This window comes from Pseudophryne corroboree, assembly GCF_028390025.1.
Source record: "Pseudophryne corroboree isolate aPseCor3 chromosome 3 unlocalized genomic scaffold, aPseCor3.hap2 SUPER_3_unloc_21, whole genome shotgun sequence".
Classification (NCBI taxonomy): domain Eukaryota; kingdom Metazoa; phylum Chordata; class Amphibia; order Anura; family Myobatrachidae; genus Pseudophryne; species Pseudophryne corroboree.
This window is the reverse complement of record NW_026967510.1, coordinates 387,942-412,454: the sequence shown is the minus strand read 5'-3', so window position 1 is coordinate 412,454 and position 24,513 is coordinate 387,942. Positions and strand designations below refer to the sequence as shown.

Below are 24,513 nucleotides of genomic sequence, written 5' to 3'. Positions count from 1 at the left end.
TACTCACATGTAAGGGACAGATACAATGCAGTCACACAGCCCGGAACACCTGTACTCACATGTAAGGGACAGATACAATGCAGTCACACAGCCCGGAACACCTGTACTCACATGTAAGGGATAGATACAATGCAGTCACACAGCCCGGAACACCCGCACTCACATGTAAGGGATAGATACAATGCAGTCACACAGCCCGGAACACCTGCACTCACATGTAAGGGATAGATACAATGCAGTCACACAGCCCGGAACACCTGTACTCACATGTAAGGGACAGATACAATGCAGTCACACAGCCCGGAAGACCTGTACTCACATGTAAGGGACAGATACAATGCAGTCACACAGCCCGGAACACCTGTACTCACATGTAAGGGACAGATACAATGCAGTCACACAGCCCGGAACACCTGCACTCACATGTAAGGGACAGATACAATGCAGTCACACAGCCCGGAACACCTGTACTCACATGTAAGGGATAGATACAATGCAGTCACACAGCCCGGAACACCTGCACTCACATGTAAGGGATAGATACAATGCAGTCACACAGCCCGGAACACCTGCACTCACATGTAAGGGATAGATACAATGCAGTCACACAGCCCGGAACACCTGCACTCACATGTAAGGGATAGATACAATGCAATCACACAGACCGGAACACCTGTACTCACATGTAAGGGATAGATACAATGCAGTCACACAGCCCGACACATGCAGTCACACAGCCCGGAACACCTGTACTCACATGTAAGGGACAGATACAATGCAGTCACACAGCCCGGAACACCTGCACTCACATGTAAGGGATAGATACAATGCAGTCACACAGCCCGGAACACCTGCACTCACATGTAAGGGATAGATACAATGCAGTCACACAGCCCGGAACACCTGTACTCACATGTAAGGGACAGATACAATGCAGTCACACAGCCCGGAACACCTGTACTCACATGTAAGGGACAGATACAATGCAGTCACACAGCCCGGAACACCCGCACTCACATGTAAGGGATAGATACAATGCAGTCACACAGCCCGGAACACCCGCACTCACATGTAAGGGATAGATACAATGCAGTCACACAGCCCGGAACACCTGCACTCACATGTAAGGGATAGATACAATGCAGTCACACAGCCCGGAACACCTGTACTCACATGTAAGGGACAGATACAATGCAGTCACACAGCCAGGAACACCTGTACTCACATGTAAGGGACAGATACAATGCAGTCACACAGCCCGGAACACCTGCACTCACATGTAAGGGACAGATACAATGCAGTCACACAGCCCGGAACACCTGCACTCACATGTAAGGGACAGATACAATGCAGTCACACAGCCCGGAACACCTGTACTCACATGTAAGGGATAGATACAATGCAGTCACACAGCCCGGAACACCTGTACTCACATGTAAGGGATAGATACAATGCAGTCACACAGCCCGGAACACCTGTACTCACATGTAAGGGACAGATACAATGCAGTCACACAGCCCGGAACACCTGTACTCACATGTAAGGGACAGATACAATGCAGTCACACAGCCCGGAACACCTGCACTCACATGTAAGGGATAGATACAATGCAGTCACACAGCCCGGAACACCTGCACCCACATGTAAGGGATAGATACAATGCAGTCACACAGCCCGGAACACCTGCACTCACATGTAAGGGATAGATACAATGCAGTCACACAGCCCGGAACACCTGCACTCACATGTAAGGGATAGATACAATGCAGTCACACAGCCCGGAACACCTGCACTCACATGTAAGGGATAGATACAATGCAGTCACACAGCCCGGAACACCTGCACTCACATGTAAGGGATAGATACAATGCAGTCACACAGCCCGGAACACCTGCACTCACATGTAAGGGATAGATACAATGCAGTCACACAGCCCGGAACACCTGCACTCACATGTAAGGGACAGATACAATGCAATCACACAGACCGGAACACCTGTACTCACATGTAAGGGATAGATACAATGCAGTCACACAGCCCGGAACACCTGCAGTCACACAGCCCGGAACACCTGTACTCACATGTAAGGGACAGATACAATGCAGTCACACAGCCCGGAACACCTGCACTCACATGTAAGGGATAGATACAATGCAGTCACACAGCCCGGAACACCCGCACTCACATGTAAGGGATAGATACAATGCAGTCACACAGCCCGGAACACCTGCACTCACATGTAAGGGATAGATACAATGCAGTCACACAGCCCGGAACACCTGCACTCACATGTAAGGGATAGATACAATGCAGTCACACAGCCCGGAACACCTGTACTCACATGTAAGGGACAGATACAATGCAGTCACACAGCCCGGAACACCTGTACTCACATGTAAGGGACAGATACAATGCAGTCACACAGCCCGGAACACCTGTACTCACATGTAAGGGATAGATACAATGCAGTCACACAGCCCGGAACACCTGTACTCACATGTAAGGGACAGATACAATGCAGTCACACAGCCCGGAACACCTGCACTCACATGTAAGGGACAGATACAATGCAGTCACACAGCCCGGAACACCTGCACTCACATGTAAGGGATAGATACAATGCAGTCACACAGCCCGGAACACCTGTACTCACATGTAAGGGACAGATACAATGCAGTCACACTGCCCGGAACACCTGCACTCACATGTAAGGGATAGATACAATGCAGTCACACAGCAGAGCTAGCACCAGTCACACACAATACAAGTACATAACAATTACAATGGGCACTGACGTCATCTCCTCGCAGCACAGTGGTAGGTAGGACTAGTGCATGTATAACCTGGCCACTTCTGGAGACAGAACCCAGCATTCCCAGAGCCTGGCATCACACTCATTCCCACTGGAATGTCACTCAGAGACTCTTATAAGGGAAGCATGTGGGGGAGGGGCAGCCGAGAGGGAATCCCAGCTGTGGAATCAGGCTCTGGGAGAGGGCCTACCTCCCCTGGCTGACATCACCCACCAGGCACCCTGGCCTCCATTATCCTATATATGTATTATATGCATGCCCTGGTGGTCTAGTGTAACCCGTAGCAGCAGCCAGGGATCACATCAGAGCCTGCAGAAGCACGGACTGCATGTATTGTGGGTCCCACGTGCCGGAGAATGCCTTACCTGTCCTCCGGGTGCAGGCCGGGGCCCAGGATGCTGTACTAGCGTGGCGATCAGGAAGTAACCACGCCGGAATCATCAGTCTCTTAGCCTCACTGACGTTGCGGCACCAGCGGGGGGATTGTTGGAGCAGCAGCGGCGGTGCTCAGAGAGACTCCCAGCGCTGCTCATTCATTCCTCTCCGCTGTGTGACCGGTGCTCCGGCTTCTGCCAGCACCATCACTAAAACTGCCCACTGGCCAGGGGCGGGGTACATGGGGAGGAGGTCCGGAGCATCCTGGGAAATAAAAGCTTAACTGTGTGATGCCCGGTCGTCTCCTACCACCTACACCCCGATGTAAGAACTGTGTATCACTATGGACCCTAAAGAAGAAAACGCCTTTAACAGAAAACACCCGATACAAATGTTGCTGCCGACAGACGCAATATTAGCATTTCAGATCACCCCTTCCCCCCCGGGGGAGGTGAGCTGAAATGCGCAAAACTTTTTGTGATTGCGCCCATGATGTTAGTTGGGTTAAGTAGCTTTACAAAGCTAATCCAGGCTGCTATGGGCGCGATATGACCAAAAATGGGGGACAATTCAATATTGCCCCGCAAACTCCTGTCACTGTAGACGTGAGATCGGGCGCGATATTACAATTGAATATCGCCCCTTGTGTTATAAACACCCAACTGAGAACAGGGCTGATGGTCCTAGACTACACCACTGGGCAGATACATTTCCATCATTAGTCTGTACTGACAGAGGAGGGTGTAGTATAAGAGATTGCTGTAGTGACTGAGCAATGAGAATATGTGACTTCTGTAATAAGTGTTTATTACTCACCTGTGCTGATATCTGTAGGGATCTCCTCCTCCTTACACTGCTGATAACTCCTCACATGCGTCTCTTCTTCTCCATCTATATCTTCTGCCTTTATATCAGTCACATACATCTCTTCTTCTCCCTCTATATCTTCTGCCTTTATATCAGTCACATACGTCTCTTCTTCTCCCTCTATATCTTCTGCCTTCATATCAGTCACATACATCTCTTCTCCTTCTATATCTTCTGCCTTTATATCAGTCACATACGTCTCCTCTTCTTCCTCTATATCTTCTGCCTTCATATCAGTCACATACGTCTCATCTTCTCCATCTATATCTTCTGCCTTTATATCAGTCACATACGTCTCTTCTTCTCCCTCTATATCTTCTGCCTTTATATCAGTCACATACGTCTCTTCTTCTCCCTTCATATCAGTCACATACGTCTCTTCTTCTCCCCTCATATCAGTCACATACATCTCTTCTTCTCCCTCTATATCTTCTGCCTTCATATCAGTCACATACGTCTCTTCTTCTCCCTCTATATCTTCTGCCTTCATATCAGTCACATACGTCTCTTCTTCTCCCTCTATATCTTCTGCCTTTATATCAGTCACATACGTCTCTTCTTCTCCCTCTATATCTTCTGCCTTCATATCAGTCACATACGTCTCTTCTTCTCTCTCTATATCTTCTGCCTTTATATCAGTCACATACGTCTCTTCTTCTCCCTCTATATCTTCTGCCTTTATATCAGTCAGACAGTCATCCTAAATAGCCCACAAAACAATATACATTAATAATGTCTGATTTCAGGATAGTGTAATATCAATGTATAAAACACACAGCTTCTCTACAGATCATATAGTGACAGTGACTTTGGTATATTGGTGAGACCCTAAATCCCACCTACCTGATCCTCCTGTGGGATCCTGTGATTCTCCTCTGTACAGTCCTGGGAATACAGAGGACGGGGACATCTCTCTGGGGTATCTCTGTTACTGGGCCCATCTGTAGGAGACACACAGTGACTGAATACAGTGTATATATGTGATTATCAGATGATGTGTGTATATAGGGGGCCCCATACCTGCTCTCCCCTGTACAATACATGACAGTCTCCTCTTACCCAGTGATGTGAGGGGCCGGTTATTCTCCATCATCACGTCCTTGTACAGACCCCTGTGTTCCTCTATATACTCCTCCTCCTGCATGGAGACATAGACAGTGACATCCTGACACCTTATAGGAACCTGACACACACAGTGATACAGTCATCCCCCAGACACGTCCCCTGGTGTTACTGTATAATGCCCCATTCCCAGCAGTCACCTCTCCAATCATCACCCAGACACATCCCCTGGTGTTACTGTATAATGCCCCATTCCCAGCAGTCACCTCTCCAGTTATCACCAGACACATCTCCTGGTGTTACTGTATAATGTCCCATTCCCAGCAGTCACCTCTCCAGTCATCCCCCAGACACGTCCCCTGGTGTTACTGTATAATGCCCCATTCCCAGCAGTCACCTCTCCAATCATCACCCAGACACATCCCCTGGTGTTACTGTATAATGCCCCATTCCCAGCAGTCACCTCTCCAGTTATCACCCAGACACATCCCCTGGTGTTACTGTATAATTTCCCATTCCCAGCAGTCACCTCTCCAGTCATCACCCAGACACATCCCCTGGTGTTACTGTATAATGCCCCATTCCCAGCAGTCACCTCTCCAGTCATCACCCAGACACATCCCCTGGTGTTACTGTATAATTTCCCATTCCCAGCAGTCACCTCTCCAGTCATCACCCAGATACATCCCCTGGTGTTACTGTATAATGCCCCATTCCCAGCAGTCACCTCTCCAGTCATCACCCAGACACATCCCCTGGTGTTACTGTATAATGCCCCATTCCCAGCAGTCACCTCTCCAGTCATCACCCAGACACATTCCCTGGTGTTACTGTATAATGCCCCATTCCCAGCAGTCACCTCTCCAGTCATCACCCAGACACATCCCCTGGTGTTACTGTATAATGTCCCATTCCCAGCAGCCACCTCTCCAGTCATCACCCAGACACATTCCCTGGTGTTACTGTATAATGTCCCCTTCCCAGCAGTCACCTCTCCAGTCATCACCCAGACACATCCCCTGGTGTTACTGTATAATGCCCCATTCCCAGCAGTCACATTTCCAGTCAACACCCAGACACATTCCCTGGTGTTACTCTATAATGTCCCATTCCCAGCAGTCACCTCTCCAGTTATCACACAGACACATTCCCTGGTGTTACTGTATAATGTCCCATTCCCAGCAGTCACCTTTCAAGTAATCACCCGGACACATTCCCTGGTGTTACTGTATAATGTCCCATTCCCAGCAGTCACCTCTCCAGTCATCACCCAGACACATTCCCTGGTGTTACTGTATAATGTCCCATTCCCAGCAGTTACCTTTCCAGTAATCACCCGGACACGTCCCCTGGTGTTACTGTATAATGCCCCATTCCCAGCAGTCACCTCTCCAGTCATCACCCAGACACATCCCCTGGTGTTACTGTATAATGCCCCATTCCCAGCAGTCACCTCTCGTCATCACCCAGACACATCCCCTGGTGTTACTGTATAATGCCCCATTCCCAGCAGTCACCTCTCGTCATCACCCAGACACGTCCCCTGGTGTAACTGTATAATGCCCCATTCCCAGCAGTCACCTCTCCAGTCATCACTCAGGCACGTCCCTTGGTGTTACTGTATAATGTCCCATTCCCAGCAGTCACCTCTCCAGTCATCACCCAGACACATTCCCTGGTGTTACTGTATAATGTTCCATTCCCAGCAGTCACCTTTCCAGTCAGCAGCTGAATGATCTTGTTGGTGAGTTCCAGGATCTTCTGATCATTGTGTCTCTCATGTGTCAGTGACTGAGATGGAGGCACCGTGATGGGGCTCTGGGTCCTGCTCAGTCCTACACACAATGTGATGGCTGCTGGGTGTCTCACACTCACCAGAAGTCTTCTTCACTACTGTGTTAACCTGCAAAATGGAGGAGACATGAATATTAATGTAAATGCTCCGAGATCCCTCACCTCTCCAGTCATGTCCCTGTAATATTATTGTAGATATTAGTGATGTCACTGTGACACTCCCAGATCCCCTCACCTTCCTAGTCATATCCCTGTATTATTACTATAGAGATAAGTGACGTCACTGTGACACCCACAGATCCCCTCACCTCCCCAGTCATGTCCCTGTATTATTACTATAGAGATAAGTGATGTCACAGTGACACTCCCAGGAGTCGGATATACATTTGCTTCATAATGCTCCAATTATGTTACACATGCCAGGGATATTATGGTCTCTGCTTTAATATAATCTAGAATTTTAGCAATATTTTCAATCCCTACAATTACATAATAAATTAATAATAATAGTGACACTAATGGCTGCACCCAGTATACAAATAATAACTTGTCTTTAAAAGCAGGACACCTCAGACCATTCCTCCTGTATTGTAGGACATTACCACCAGTCCCAATGTATAATAATAATACCAGGACTCCACAAGCTGCTGTCCCTGTATAATAATAACCGTACAAAAAAAAAAAACTGCCCCCCCCCCCCCCCCTGTACAGCACTAATAACAACAGGACACCCCATTCTGCTCTCCTTTATAGTAATAATAAAATTACATTACAGGATGCTCCCCCTGTATAATAATAACAACAGGACACTACAGGCCGATCCCTCTGTATAATAATAATAATAATAATAATAATAATAATAGGACACTACTGGCTGCTCCCCGTGTATAATAACAGGACACCACAGGCTGCTTCTCCTGTATAATAATATTAACAGGACACCACAGGTTGCTTCTCCTGTATAATAATAATAACAATAACAACAACAGGACACTGCAGGCTGCTCCCCTTGTATATGTGAGGAGCCCGGGTTCATGTGTGCATTATTCCCGCCTATCGCTCATCTCTGCCTTGAGAAAGGCAGCGTTTACAGTTCTACACGGCGCCCCAGGGTCACTACCGAGTTCCCAGATCACACAGTAAGAACGCAATAGCAAGGTACAATGGCACCTTTAGTTTCATACACACTAATTATACAGGAAAATCCGTAACACACTTTGTACAATATATACAGGTAGCATTAATAATGATTACGATTAAGATTATATAAGAGAAAAGAACCACACAAAGCAACAACTCCTGCCCCTACACAGTCACTAGCCACCTCAGGGAATACTTGCGTTTGGCGACTCCTTACGGATACTGGTTTGCTGATCCCGGCCGCATGGCCTGATGGTCCTCTACCATGCAGAGGTAGGGTGTGCTGACCAGTCACCCGGCACACCAGTCACACACCTGGGACAGCTCCCGATGGAGCTAACGCTTAACTGTAGACGGGACCCTCTCCACAAAGCCAGGTCTCCAGACAAATGGGCTGACAGGATCTCTCGACTCCTGGCAACAGCCTGCGTTTCCTTAGTCAGAATCCCCTCCCCATCTCTCTGCGGGCCCTTTTGAAACCTCCTAAACTCCCATGATGCTTTGCTCACCTGGTGATGCGGCAGAGTGTCCTGATTGGAGGAATTTTCAATCCTCATATGTAAAAGTGTCTAGGGACACCAGGTGGCCCCCTGTGGCTTTGGAGTCTCTGAGTCTACTGGAAGGCCATCCAGAACAATGGGCACTATTTATGGAGATAGAAAGGTTGGCTGCCCTCTGGCCATAACCTGAGTGGAAGTTAACCCTGTATAGTCATTTGTGATGTCACAGCCTCCTCAGCTAAGTGATGCTTCCTGTGAAGGGGGTGGGGTGGGGGCTGTGACAGAGGGGGGTCAGCCCTGCACTTCCTATACCTCACATAGCCAGATGTCTCTGACCGTTTACCTGGCTGGGCACCCACCTGACACCAAGCACTGACCCCCATTAGTGCAATACAATACAATAACACATATACATTTCATAGGCATTGTGTAGAGAGCAAATCAGGGCTAGAAAGATATTCACTGAGAGTCACAAGCATATAAAGAAAAGGGACAATCACCTAAATACATATGTCCACTGCATACAGTAGTATGGGGTATACAGCTCAGATACGAATAACAGCTGGGTGTTATACAGGATAAAATACAGTTATCTCTGGCATTCTGCCACTCACTCCTGAAGCGCAGGACCAGGCTGGCCAAAAAATACGCAACGTGACGCTGGCATGGCCACAGTCCGTCACAGTATAAAAATAATAACAACAGGACACCACAGGCCGCTCTCTTTGTATAATAACACGATACTTAAGGCTGCTCTTCCTGAATAATAATTACAGGACACCAAAGGCTGTTGCTCCTAAATAATAACAACAACAACAACAACAGGCAGCTCCCCCTGTATAATAATAACAGGACACAACAGATAGCTCACACTGTATAATAATAGTAACGGGACACCACAGGCAGCTCCGTCTGTATAATATTAATAACAGTACACCACTCGCCACTATCCCTGTATAATTATAACAACAGTACAGTACAGGCCGCTCCACCTGTAAAACAATAACAGGAAACCCCAGACTGCTCCTCCTGTATAATAATAATAACAGGACAACATAGACTGCTCCCGCTGTATAATAATAATAACAACAATAACAACAACAACAACAACAACAACAACAACAGCACACCACAGGTAGCTCCCCCTGTATAATGAAAATAACAGGACACCACAGGCTGCTCCCGCTGTATAATAATAATAATAGGACACCACAGGCTGCTCCACTTGTATAACAACAACAACAACAACAGAACACAGGCCACTTCCCCTGTATAATAATAATAATAGTACACCACAGGCTGCTCCCCCTGTATAATAATAATTTCAACAACAGGACACCACAGGCTGCTCCCCCTGTATAATAATAATAACAGTGCACCACAGGCTGCTCCCCTGTATAACAACAGGACACCACAGGTAGCTCCCCCTGTATAATGAAAATAACAGGACACCACAGGCTGCTCCCGCTGTATAATAATAATAATAGGACACCACAGGCTGCTCCACTTGTATAATAACAACAACAACAACAACAACAACAACAGAACACAGGCCACTTCCCCTGTATAATAATAATAATAGTACACCACAGGCTGCTCCCCCTGTATAATAATAATTTCAACAACAGGACACCACAGGCTGCTCCCCCTGTATAATAATAATAACAGTGCACCACAGGCTGCTCCCCTGTATAACAACAGGATACCACAGGCTGCTCCTCCTGTACAATAATAATAACAACAAGACATCACAGGCCGCTACTTTAGTATAATAACAACAACAAAAACAACAGGACACCACAGGCCACCCCCCCCCCCCTGTATAACAATAATAACAGGACACCACAGGTTGCTCCCCCTGTACAATAATATTAACAGAATACAGGCTGCTCCCCCTGTACAATAATAGTAACAGGACACAACAGGCTGCTACCCCTGTAAAATAATAACAATCAGACACCACAGGCTACTCCCCGTGTATAATAATATTAACAGAACATCACAGGCTATTCCTCCTGTATAAAAATAATACCAGGACACCACAGGCTGCTCCTCTTGTATAATAATAACAATAACAGTACACTGCAGGCCGCTCCATCAGTATAATAACACAACACCACAGGCTGCTCTTCCTGTATAATAATTACAGAACACCACAGTCTGTTCATCCATTATAATAATAATAGGACACCACAGGCTGATATTCCTGTATAATAATAGGACACCACAGGCCGCTCCCCCTGTATAATAATAATAGTAACAACAACAATAGGACACCACAGGCCGCTCCTCTTTTATAATAATAATAATATCAGGACACCACAGGCCAACATCCCTGAATAATAATAATAACAACAACAACAACAACAACAACAACAACAGGCTGCTCCTGCTGTATAATAATAACAACAACAGGACACCACACACCGCTCCCCCTGTAAAACAATAACAGGAAACCACAGGCCACTCCTCCTGTATGATAATAATAACAGGAAACCACAGGCTGATCCCCGTGTATAATAATAAAAACAGGACACCACAGGCTGCTCCCCCTGTACAACAATAGTAACAGGACACAACAGGCTGCTACCCCTGTAAAATAATAACAACCAGACACCACTGGCTACTCCCCGTGTATAATATTATTAACAGAACATCACAGGCTATTCCTCCTGTATAAAAATAATACCAGGACACCATAGGCTGCTCCTCTTGTATAATAATAATAATAATAATAATAATGATAACAATAACAGGACACCGCAGGCGGCTCCCTCAGTATAATAACCACCACAGGCTGCTCATCCGTTATAATAATAATAGGACACTACAGGCTGCTCCTCCTATATAATAACAACAACAGGACACCACAGGCTGCTCCCTCAGTATAATAACCACCACAGGCCGCTCATCCGTTAAAATAATAATAGGACACCACAGGTTGCTCCTCGTAAATAATAACAACAACAAACAACAACAACACACCACACGCCGCTATTCCTGTATTATTATTATTATAATAATAATAATAATAATAAGACACCACAGGCCGCTCCCCTTGTATAACAACAACAACAACAGGACACCACAGGCTGCTCCTCTTGTATAATAATAATAATAATAATAATAATAATAATAATAATAATAATAATAGGACACCACAGGCCACTATTCCTGTATAATAATAACAACAACAGGATACTACAGGCTGCTCCTGCTGTATAAAAATAACAATAACAACTGGACACCACAGGCTCCTCCTCCTAAATAATAACAACAACAGGACACCACAGACCGCTCCCCTGTAAAACAATAATAACAGGAAACCAGAGGCCGCTCCTCCTGTATATTAATAATGACATGACACCAAAGGCTGCTCCCCCTATATAATAATAATAACAACGACATGACACCAAAGGCTGCTCCCCCTGTATAATAATAATAACAACGACATGACACCAAAGGCTGCTCCTTTTGTATAATAATAACAACAACAGGACACCACAGGCCGCTCTCCCTGTATAACAATAATAAAAGGCCACCACAGGCTGCTCCTCCTGTATAACAACATCAACAGGACAACATCGACTGCTCCCACTGTATAATAGGACACCACAGGCTGCTCCTCCTGTATAATAATAATAATAGCAGGACCTCACAGACCACTCCCTCTGTATTATAATAATAACAGGAAACCATAGACTGCTCCCCCTGTATAATAATAATAATAACAGGACACTACAGGCTGCTCCCCCTGACGCCATTACCTGATGGTAGATGCTAGAACCGCGATTTAGAACCAACCATCACCTGATCTTCCTGTGTGTGGAACGGAATGCAGTGACCGGAAGTAAGGTGGACCGCTCAGGCCGGAAGTAGGGAATGATTGGCACAGGCTGCTTCCTAGCGTCTGGCCCCTCCCATGCCCCGCCCTCAACTCCGCCTTCTGTAATCAGTATTACCGCACATGTCCTCAGTGCAGGAGGCCGGCGGCCATTTTCTTGTAGACCAGCTCGGCAGCAGCTGCAGCAGCAATAGGTTCCCTGGCCGTGTAGTGACGTCAGGAGCGGCGGCCATTTTCCCCTGGTCTGAGCTCCGCCTTCCTTCTATCATTCCCACAAGGCAGCAGGAGCAGAGAGCAGCCATTGCTGTGTCTGGCAGCAGGTAATGATATTATTATTATTATTCTATAGGCTGAGCAGCTCTGGTGTCAGGTTCTGTATTACAGGGGGAGCAGCCTCTGGTGCCTTGTTATAGTGCAGCTGGAGCAGCCTCTGGTGCTGCATTATCCCTGTACAGGTGGCTGACACTCTAGTGTCCTATTACTGTAATACAGGTGGTGCAGACCCCGCCGTTACCGTAATACAGGTGGCGCAGACCCCGCCGTTACCGTAATACAGGTGTCTGACACTCTAGTGTCCTATTACCGTAATACATGTGGCGCAGACCCCGCCATTACTGTAATACAGGTGGAGCAGACCCCGCCGTTACCGTAATACAGGTGGAGCAGACCCCGCCGTTACCGTAATACAAGTGGTGCAGACCCTGACGTTACCGTAATACAGGTGGCGCAGACCCCGCCGTTACCGTAATACAGATGGCGCAGATCCCGTTTACCGTAATACAGGTGGCGCAGACCCCAATGTTCCCGTAATACAGGTGGCACAGGCCCCGCTGTTACCGTAATACAGGTAGCGCAGACCCCGGTGTTACCGTAATACAGGTAGCGCAGGCCCCGCCGTTACCGTAATACAGGTGGCGCAGGCCCCGCCGTTACCGTAATACAGGTGGTGCAGACCCCGCCGTTACCATAATACAGGTGGCGCAGGCCCCGCCGTTACCGTAATACAGGTGCATCAGACCCCGCCGTTACCATAATACAGGTGGCGCAGACACCACCGTTACCGTAATACAGGTGGCGCTGACCCCGCCGTTACCGTAATACAGGTGGCGCAGACCCCGTTTACCGTAATACAGGTGGCACAGACCCCAATGTTCCCGTAATACAGGTGGCACAGGCCCCGCTGTTACCGTAATACAGGTAGCGCAGACCCCGGTGTTACCGTAATACAGGTAGCGCAGGCCCCGCCGTTACCGTAATACAGGTGGCGCAGGCCCCGCCGTTACCGTAATACAGGTGGTGCAGACCCCGCCGTTACCATAATACAGGTGGCGCAGGCCCCGCCGTTACCGTAATACAGGTGTATCAGACCCCGCCGTTACCATAATACAGGTGGCGCAGACACCACCGTTACCGTAATACAGGTGGCGCAGACCCCGCCGTTACCGTAATACAGGTGGCGCAGACCCCGTTTACCGTAATACAGGTGGCACAGACCCCAATGTTCCCGTAATACAGGTGGCACAGGCCCCGCTGTTACCGTAATACAGGTAGCGCAGACCCTGGTGTTACCGTAATACAGGTAGCGCAGACCCCGCCGTTACCGTAATACAGGTAGCGCAGGCCCCGCCGTTACCGTAATACAGGTGGCGCAGGCCCCGCCGTTACCGTAATACAGGTGGCACAGACCCCGCCGTTACCGTAATACAGAAGGCGCAGAGCCCGCCATTACTGTAATACAGGTGGCGCAGACCCCGCCGTTACCATAATACAGGTGGCGCGGACCCCGCCGTTACCGTAATACAGGTGGCGCAGACCCCGCCGTTGCCGTTATACATGTGGCGCAGACCCCGCCGTTATCGTAATACATGTGGTGCAGGACCCGCCGTTACCGTAATACAGGTGGCACAGACCACGCCATTACCATAATACAGGTGGAGCAGACCCCGCCGTTACCGTAATACAGGGGGAGCAGACCTTGCTGTTACTGTAATACAGGTGGTGCAGACCCCTCTCTTACCGTAATACAGGCAGCGGAAACCCCGCTGTTACCTTAATAAAGGCGACGCAGATCCACCGTTACCGTAATACAGGTGACGCAGACCCCACCGTTACCGTAATACAGGTGGCGCAGACCCTGCTGTTACCGTAACGCAGGTGGTGCAGACCCCGCCATTACCGTAATACAGTGGGAGCAGACCCCGCCGTTACTGTAATACAGGTGGTGTAGACCCCGCTGTTACCGTAATACAGGTGGCGCAGACCCCGCCGTTACCGTAATACAGGGGTAGCATCCTGTGCTATTATAGTATACAGGAGGAGCAGCCTGTGTTGTCATAATATACAGTTGTAGCATCCTGTGCTGTCATGGTATACAGGAGGAGCGGCCTGTTTTGTCATAATATACAGGGGTAGAATCTTGTGCTGTCATACTGTACAGGTGGGGCGGCCTGTGTTGTCATAATATACAGTTGTAGCATCCTGTGGTGTCATAATATACAGGGGTATTATCCTGTGCTGTCATAGTATACAGGTGTAGCGGCCTGTGTTGTCATAATATACAGGGGTAGCATCCTGTGCTGTCATAATATACAGAGGGAGCAGCCTGTGGTGTCCTGTTATTATTATTATTATTATTATACAGAGGGAGCAGCCTGTGGTGTCTTGTTATTATTATTATTATACAGGGTGATCAGCCTGTGGTGTGCTGTTATTATTATACAGGAGGAGCAGCCTGTGGCATCCTGTTATTATTATTATTATACAGGAGGAGCAGCCTGTGGTGTCCTGTTATTATTGTTATACAAGAGGAGCAGCCTGTGGAATCCAGTTATTTTTATCATACAGGGGGAGCCACTTGTGGTGTCCAATTATTATTATTCTACAGGAGGAGCAGCCTGTGGTGTCCAGTTATTATTATTATTATTATTATTATTATTATTTTTATTATACAGGAGAAGTATCCTGTGGTGTCCTGTTGTTATTTTCATACAGGGGGAGCGGCATGTAGTGTCATGTTGTTATTATACAGATGGAGCGGCCTGTGGTCTCCTGTTATTATTATACAGGAGCAGCAGCCTGTGGTGTCCTGTTGTTGTTGTTATTATTATTATTATACAGGGGGAGCAGCCTGTGGTGTCCTGTTATTATTATTATACAGGGGGAGCAGCCTGTGGTGTACTATTATTATTGTTTCTCTAGCATCCATAAGGGATATTGGGATAATCTAGTATGATGGGGTATAGATGGGATCCAAAGGAGCCAGTGCACTTTAAATTTCTTCCACTGGGTGTGCTGGCTCCTCCCCTCTATGCCCCTCCCACAGGCAGTGTAGAAAATGTGCCCTCAGGAGAGGATGCCACTCTGGGGATCCAGAGAGTTTTCTTTAGTTTCTTTTCAATCTTTGTTATTTTCTGTATACTGTATACCGGAGATGGGTAACAGTATACCTGCACCGTGGGAGTTAGGAGGGGGGTGCGGTCACCGGCCTTGCAAGGTGTCAGAGCCGCTTCCCCGCTGCAGGATCACCGTCCTGAGAGGTTGTTGTACAGCAGGCACTGCGCCTTAGCGGTCACAATCGCCGCACACCCCTAATAGTAGCCTGAAGGTGAGGAATGTGGTGATTACAAACCGCGGCCCCACTAGGGGGGTCTCCTGGTTCATGGTGCTGCAAACGCGCAGGGGTGGCATATGGGACCCTCCTGGGGCAGACCCACTATAGCCGCCTGTGTACACTGGCAAGCAGTAGTGGAAACAAGTATTTATATTATGTTTCTCTTACGTCCTAGAGGATGCTGGGGTCCATTTAGTACCATGGGGTATAGACGGGTCCTTTGGGAGCCATAGGCACTTTAAGAGTTTAATAGTGTGTACTGGCTCCTCCCTCTATGCCCCTCCTACCAGACTCAGTTTAGAAAATGTGCCCAGAGGAGCCGGTCACAGCTAGGGGAGCTCCTAGGAGTTTTTCTAGTTTTAGTATTTTCTAAGAGTTTGTTAGGTACAGGCAGGCTGCTGACAGCCTCCCTGCTTCGTGGGACTTAGGGGGGGGAGTAGGAACCAACTCTGGAAGTTAATGGTTCTCTCTCTCCGCTGACAGGACACTGAGCTCCTGAGGGTGCTGATCACAAGCCCACGAGGCGACCGCTCACTCCCGCAGCACGGCCGCCACCCCCTAACAGAGCCAGAAGAAAGAAGAGTGGTGATTATAACGCCGGTGCCCCGGGAAACGGGTCGCCGCGAGAATGGCGGCACAAGGGTGGGGGCACATCTCTGACAGGCTGTTCTCCGGAAGGCTCAGCGGACACACGGTGTTAGGCGCAGTGAGGGGCATCCTGGGCCAGCGAAATACCCTACACTGGTCAAAATAACTTTCAAGGTCTAATCCACTGTTTGCTGCAGAAATACCTCAGACCAGTATAATCTCTAAGTGCGGGAAGATGCGCCATTACAGGGGGCGGAGCTTCTCCTCATAGCGGATGCAGCACTCACCAGCGCCATTTTCTCCCTGCAGATCATAGGAACAGAACGCTGCCCTCCACATAAATCCAGCATACCTCTGCGGTACCAGGGTGTTATAGACAGGGAAGAGGGGGGAGGGTGATTATAGTACTGAGTACCCTATTAAGGTTAGTTAGTCAGCGCCGGGCTTTTATCATAATAACTGCCTACAGGGGCGCTGTGTGGCTGGCTCCTTATACTCTGTGACTCGCTGAAGGTGCTCTGGGGGAAACTGTGTCTGACATTTTCCTGTCTCTGTGTGTAAATATGTATATCTCACATAATCATATCTAGGGACTCTGAGTCTTGTGCTGCAGAATGTATCTTCTACCGGGGAATCTATACTATCCTCAAAACTGTACTGATCAGGCTTCTGGGGCAGGACCCCAGGGGTGGCCTCAGCAAGGTGTACTATACCGTATTTTTATACACATATATCCCATACTGGGAAGGAGCCACAGCTGTGCCTCTCACCCCAACTCTGTACCCTAGAAAGCGTAGTCTTGCCCAAATAATGCATATGAGGGGTGTAACATATGATTGAGGCTATTAGGGATGAGGAATCTTATTAAAAATAATTTGACTGTCGAATTGTCAAATGTCGAAATGGATCCAACGTTTTTTTGTCGAAAACGTGTTGAATTGTCGAATGCAATTTGACATTGTTTTTTCGTCGAAAGAGCCCCGGTTTCGACAACACAAAGGATTCGACACCAATTGAATACACCCGTATTTCACATCCCTAAAGAGTGTCTAAATTGTCAAAGAGGGTTGTGTTATCTATCCATAAGGTACAACCTCCATAAGGGATTGGGCTGATCGCAGATTGAGACTACTCTCTAATACTGTACATACAGGTGTAACTCAGTAACTTGGTCAGGCTCCTTACTTGATGATTTAGGTTCTAGGTATGACTGTGACATTTCCTTGTTTCTGTGTCACATACAGGATTCTACAGACTTCTCGGCTGGTGGCCGTGACGGAGTTTGGCCTGCATGACGCAGGGTCTTCTGTCCTGGCGGCTTAGACATGCAGGGGATGGTGGCGACACTAATGGACTGCGGATACAGAGTAAGGTATGGCGAGTCTGTCCTTCACAGGTGAGACCCTGGTGGGGACGTGCTGGATACCTAACTATCCCAGCTGACTGCAGGTAAGTCGACATGTCTTTCTTCAGTACTAACCAGAATATTGTATCCTCCGCATACACTGCAACACATTTGAACCGCAAGGGTTACACATAAATCCAAGGGTTCCTCCACTTCCTTTAGAGGACATTGGGGAAAATCCAGAAAACCTGCACCGCCAGGTTCCCAGGGACAGATTCGGGTTCTGCCTTCTCAAAGCCTTCGGTTTGATGGTGGACCTCGTTGCCTGGGGATCAGACAGGTGGGGGAAGTGGTTTCACTCAAACATCCCGGTGATATCATGCCTAGGCCGCTAGAATGAGTTAGGTTGCCAAGGGGGCGGACTAGAGTTTCTAGTTTTCCCGCCTCACGGATTCTTCGGCTCGGGATTACTAGCTTCTCAGGCGAAGGGTACGATACTGCTGGTAGCTATTCAAACATTTGCGTTATCCGGTTCCACCTCATATCCTATACTGGCTCAACTAGGACTCTAAACTTCAGCAAAGCCAACTTTGACATGATGAAGGAAGCATTGAGGGACATTGAATGGGAAATTCTGTTTCAAGGAAAAAATAGGATTTTAATTCCTACCGGTAAATCCTTTTCTCTTAGTCCGTAGAGGATGCTGGGGACATTCAAAGAACCATAGAACCATGGGGTATAGACGGGATCCGCAGGAGACATGGGCACTTTAAGACTTTTAAGGGGCGTGAACTGGCTCCTCCCTCAATATCCCTCCTCCAGACCTCAGTTATAGGAACTGTGCCCAGGGTGGCTGCAGACCTCTCACCTACTAGAGGGCCGCAGGTTCGGGATTCAGAATTGGATCCTCCTAACCACGGATGCAAGTCTCAGAGGTTGGTGAGCAGTCACCCAAGGGGAAAACTTCCAAGGAAAGTGGTCAAGTCTGGAATCCATTTTCCCAATAAACATTCTGGAACTAAGGGCTGTGTACAACGGTCTTCTACAAGCGGCACATCTTCTGAAAGATCAGGCCATTCAGGTTCAGTCGGACAATGTAACGACTGTGGCCTACATAAACCAACAAGGCGGAACGAAGAGCAGAGCTGCAATGTCAGAGGTAACAAGAAAAGCACGAAGTGGCGCTGTCAGCGATCTTCATCCAGGAGAGTGGGGCCTCCACCCAGAGGTGTTCGCAGAGGTGACAAGTCTTTGAGGCATACCTCAAATAGACAAAATGGCCTCCCGCCTCAATAAGAAGCTAGGGAGGTACTGTTCCGGGTCGAGAGACCCACAAGCAGTGGCAGTGGACGCCCTGGTAACTCCGTGGGTGTTCCAGTCAGTGTATGTGTTCCCTCCACTTCCACTCAACCGAAGTATTCTCAAACTAATCAAAAGAACAAGAATTCAGGCGATCCTCATTGCTCTGGACTGGCCAAGAAGGGCTTGGTACGTGGATCTTCTGGAGTTACTGCTGGAAGATCCAAGGCCTCTTCCTCTTTGAGAGGACCTTCTGCAACAGGGGCGGTTCGCTTATCAAGACTTACCGTGGCTACGTTTGAAGGCATAGAAATTGAACGCCAGATCTTAGCTCGGAAGGGCATTCCGAACAAGGTTATTCCTACCCTGAAACAGGCTAGGAAAAGAGTAACGTCTAAACATTACCATCGAATTTGCAAAAAGTACATGTCTTGGTGTGAATCCAAGTAGTTTCCTACGGTGGAGTTTCAACTAGGGCGTTTTCTCCTCTTTCTGCAAGCAGGTGTGGATGTGGGCCTGCGCTTGGGCTACATTAAAGTCCAGATTTCGGCTTTGTCCATTTTCTTCCAGAAACAATTGGCTGTCCTCCCTGAAGTTCAGACTTTCTTAAAATGGGTTCTGCTCATCCAGCCTCCCTTTGTGCCTCCTACGGCACCTTGGGATCTTAATGTGGTGTTGCAGTTCCTCCAGTCGGATTGGTTCGAACCTTTACAGGAGGTTGAAGTCAAATTTCTCACTTGGAAGGCAGTCACGCTTTTGGCATTGGCATCTGCTAGACGTGTGTCGGAATTGGGGGCATTGTCCTGCAAGAGCCCCTACTTGATTTTTCAGGAAGATAGAGCTGAGCTCAGGATGCGTCAGCAATTTCTGCCGAAGGTTGTGTCGGCTTTTCATATCAACCAACCTATTGTGGTGCCAGTGGCTACTGACTCCTCAATTACTTCAAAATCCTTGGATGTTGTGAGGGCTTTGAAGATTTATGTGAAGAGAACTTCTCGTCACAGAAAGTCGGACGCTCTGTTTGTCCTGTATGATTCCAACAAGTTTGAGTGTCCTGCTTCTAAGCAGACGATTTCTCGCTGGATCAGGTTTACTATCCAGTATGCTTATTCTATGGCAGGCTTACAGTGTTCAAAATCTGTTAAGTCCCACTCTACTCGTAAAGTGGGTTCTTCCTGGGCGGCTGCCCGGGGTGTCTCGGCTTAACAACTTTGCAGAGCAGCTACTTGTTCTGGGTCGAACACGTTTACTAAGTTCTACAGTTTCGATACTTTGGCCTCTGGGGAACTAAAGTTTGATCAAGCGGTTCTGGAGGAACCTCAGCCCTCTCCCTCCCGTACTGGGAGCTTTGGTACATCCCCATGGTACTAATGTGGACCCCAGCATCTTCTAGGACGTAAGAGAAAATAGGATTTTAATTACCTACCGGTAAATCCTTTTCTCGTAGTCTGTAGAGGATCCTGTGCTTCGTATTGGTTCAGTATTGTTGGTTCAGCCGTTGCTGACTTGTTTTAAGCTGGTTAGCTTGGTTTTTCTGTTGTTATGTGTGAGCTGGTGTGAATCTCACCACTGTCACCACTATATATATTTCCTTCTCTCAAAGTATGTCCGTCTCCTCGGTCACAGTTTCTAGACTGGGTCTGGTAGGAGGGGCCTAGAGGAAGGAGCCAGCCCACACCAATCTTAAAGTGTCCATGGCTCCCAAGGGATCCGTCTATACCCCATGGTACTAATGTGGACCCCAGCATCCTCTACGGACTAAGAGAAAAGGATTTACCGGTAGGTAATTAAAATCCCATTATTACTATTATTAATTTTATTATATGTAGTTGTGGGGATTGAAAATATTGCTCAAATTCTAGGATATATTAAAGCAGAGACCAAAATATCCATGGCATGTGTAACAGATGATAATTGGAGCAGAATGAAGCAAATGTATATCACACTCCTGGGAGTGTCACTGTGACGTCACTTATATCTATAATAATAATATAGGGACATGACTGGGAAGGTGAGGGGATCTGGGTGTGTCACAGTGGCATCACGTATATCTATAGTCATAGTCCAGGGACATGACTGGGAAGGTGAGGCGATCTGGGAGTGTCACAGTGACATCACATATCTATAGTCATAGTACAGGGACATGACTGGGGAGGTGAGGGGATCTGGGAGTATTTTCAGTGATATTGATGTCTCCCCCATTTCGCAGGATTACACAGTAGTAAGGAAGACATCCAGTGAGTGTGAGACACCCAGCAGCCGTCCCTGTGTGTCAGTAGGACTGAGAAGGACACAGAGCCCCATTACGGTGCCTCCATCTCACTCACTGATGAGAGACACAGTGACAAGAAGATCCTGGAACTCACCAACAAGATCATTCAGCTGCTGACTGGAGAGGTAACTGCTGGGAATGGGACATTATACAGTAACACCGGGGGATGTGTCTGGGTGGTGACTGGAGAGGTGACTGCTGGGAATGGGACATTATACAGTAACACCAGGAGATGTGTCTGGTTGATGACTGGAGAGGTGACTGCTGGGATAGGGACAGTAAACAGTAACACCGGGGGACGTGTCTGGGTGATGACTGGAGAGGTTACTGCTGGGAATGGGGCATTATACAATAACACCGGGGGACGTGTCCAGGTAATGACTGGAGAGGTGACTTCTGGGAATTGAGAATTATTTAGTAACACCAGGGGATGTGTCCGGGTGATGACTGGAGAGGTGACTGCCGGGAATGGGACATTATACAGTAACACCAGGGGACGTGTCCGAGTGATGACTGGAGAGGTGACTGCTGGGAATGGGACATTATACAGTAACACCGGGGTATGTGTCTGGGTGATGATTGGAGAGGTGACTGCTGGGAATGGGAAATTATACAGTAACACCAGGTGACGTGTGTGGGTGATGACTGGAGAGTTGACTGCTGGGAATTGGACATTATACAGTAACACCAGGGGATGTGTCTGGGTGATGACTGGAGACGTGACTGCTGGGAATTGGACATTATACAGTAACACCAGGGGATGTGTCTGGGTGATGACTGGAGACGTGACTGCTGGGAATGGGGCATTATACAGTAACACCAGGGGATGTGTCTGGGTGATGACTGGAGAGGTGACTGCTGGGAATGGGGCATTATACAGTAACACCAGGGGATGTGTCTGGGTGATGACTGTATCACTGTGTGTGTCAGGTTCCTATAAGGTGTCAGGATGTCACTGTCTATGTCTCCATGCAGGACGGGGAGTATATAGAGGAACACAGGGGTCTGTACAACGACGTGATAATGGAGAATCACCCGCCCACATCACTGGGTAAGAGTAGACTGTCATGTAATGTACAGTGGAGAGCAGGTATGGGGGCCCCCTATATACACACATCATCTGATAATCACATATATACACTGTACTCAGTCATTGTGTGTCTCCTACAGATGGGCCCAGTAACAGAGATACCCCAGAGAGATGTCCCCGTCCTCTGTATTCCCAGGACTGTACAGAGGAGAATCACAGGATCCCACAGGAGGATCAGGTAGGTGGGATTTAGGGTCTCCCCAATATACCAAAGTGACTGTCACTATATGATCTGTAGAGGAGCTGTGTGTCTTATACACTGATATTATACTGTTTCACCTCAGTCTAATCTGACTGTATGCAAATGTCATTATAGTGTTTCTTGATTTTTTTTTAAGGTACAACGTCTGTCTGATATTAACACAGAAGATATAGAGGGAGAAGAAGAGACGTATGTGACAGATATAAAGGCAGAAGATATAGAGGGAGAAGAAGAGACGTATGTGACAGATATAAAGGCAGAAGATATAGAGTGAGAAGAAGAGACGTATGTGACTGATATAAAGGCAGAAGATATAGAGGGAGAAGAAGAGACGTGTGTGACAGATATAAAGGCAGAAGATATAGAGGGAGAAGAAGAGACGTATGTGACTGATATAAAGGCAGAAGATATAGAGGGAGAAGAAGAGACGTATGTGACTAATATAAAGGCAGAAGATATAGAGGAAGAAGAAGAGACTTATGTGACTGATATAAAGGCAGAAGATATAGAGGAAGAAGAAGAGACTTATGTGACTGATATAAAGGCAGAAGATATAGAGGGAGAAGAAGAGACGTATGTGACTGATATAAAGGCAGAAGATATAGAGGGAGAAGAAGAGACGTATGTGACTGATATAAAGGCAGAAGATATAGAAGGAGAAGAAGAGACGTATGTGACTGATATAAAGGCAGAAGATACAGAGGGAGAAGAGGCGTATGTGACTGATATAAAGGCAGAAGATATAGAGGGAGAAGAAGAGACGTATGTGACTGATATAAAGGCAGAAGATATAGAGGGAGAAGAAGAGACGTATGTGACTGATATAAAGGCACAAGATATAGAGGGAGAAGAAGACACGTATGTGAGGGGTGATCAGCAGTGTAAGGAGGAGGAAATCCCTACAGATATCAGCACAGGTGAGTAATAAACACTTATTACAGAAGTCACATATTCTCATTGCTCAGTCACTACAGCAATCTCTTATCCTTCACCCTCCTCCGCCATCAGCCCTGTTCTCAGTTGGGTGTTTCTAACACAAGGCTATCCATGACAAATATCTCATGTAGAGAGTTATTACACACAACACTATAATGTTATTAAAAGTAACAAGCATAAGTGTATTATTAGTGATTATATATAAATGTTTATATATGTATGTATGTATGTATGTATGTATATAATATAATTAGTATTGTTTTTTGTGGAGTGCCTAATTTATATGCATTTTGTTAGATGATGCAGGTATGAAACATTTTCTGCTATACAATAGACCTGAGATCACCAAATACAATTCGTATAAGATTCAGAAATAAAATTAAATTTGAATCTAGAACTTCAAGTAAAACAGAGTAAAAGCTTATCACAAGTACATATCTGTATAATCATAAGACAAGCGTTTTGCACTTGTTGTCACCCTTGCATGGGCGGACTTGTTCTTATCCACTCCAATTCACTCTAAATCCAAATTACATGTCACCAATGCGTTTCATCAATAGTGAGTTCTTCAGGGGTGTTTTCTGTTAAAGGCTTTATCCTCAAATATCAATTGTGTAGATTTTAAATAATTGTGTAACCTTCAGACGGTGATTGTGGACTTGTTCATGATGAACACATTTCTAATTACTTGTGAATAATAGTTCCTGCTCTGTGCAGTTCTGAGGTTATGACTTTAGGGAATGCAATGGCCAGATCCAATATTGCTCAATCTAAGG

The 24,513-nt window shown here is 47.2% G+C and overlaps 1 protein-coding gene and 1 long non-coding RNA gene across 3 annotated transcripts in view; one reads left to right on the top strand and one right to left on the bottom strand.

The window, feature by feature from the left end:
• The window catches only part of LOC134983696 (zinc finger protein ZFP2-like), a 41,069-nt gene extending 28,658 nt beyond the window's left edge, over positions 1-12,411 (bottom strand). For both annotated transcript variants that reach the window (XM_063949351.1, XM_063949352.1), the window contains exons 1-5: positions 12,319-12,411; positions 6,831-7,020; positions 5,115-5,193; positions 4,899-4,996; positions 4,005-4,755 (exon numbers count right to left, since the gene is read on the bottom strand). In XM_063949351.1, coding sequence (XP_063805421.1) covers positions 4,005-4,755; positions 4,899-4,996; positions 5,115-5,148 — 883 coding nt within the window. In that variant the 5' untranslated portion in view covers positions 5,149-5,193; positions 6,831-7,020; positions 12,319-12,411. The remainder of the gene's footprint in view (positions 1-4,004; positions 4,756-4,898; positions 4,997-5,114; positions 5,194-6,830; positions 7,021-12,318) is intronic.
• Positions 12,412-12,668: 257 nt separating this feature from the next.
• On the top strand, positions 12,669-22,774 carry LOC134983705 (uncharacterized). Its single transcript, XR_010191676.1, has 4 exons — positions 12,669-12,715; positions 21,447-21,634; positions 22,485-22,560; positions 22,680-22,774. It is a non-coding gene; the product is annotated as an uncharacterized LOC134983705 (long non-coding RNA).
• The last annotated feature ends 1,739 nt before the right edge of the window (positions 22,775-24,513 follow it).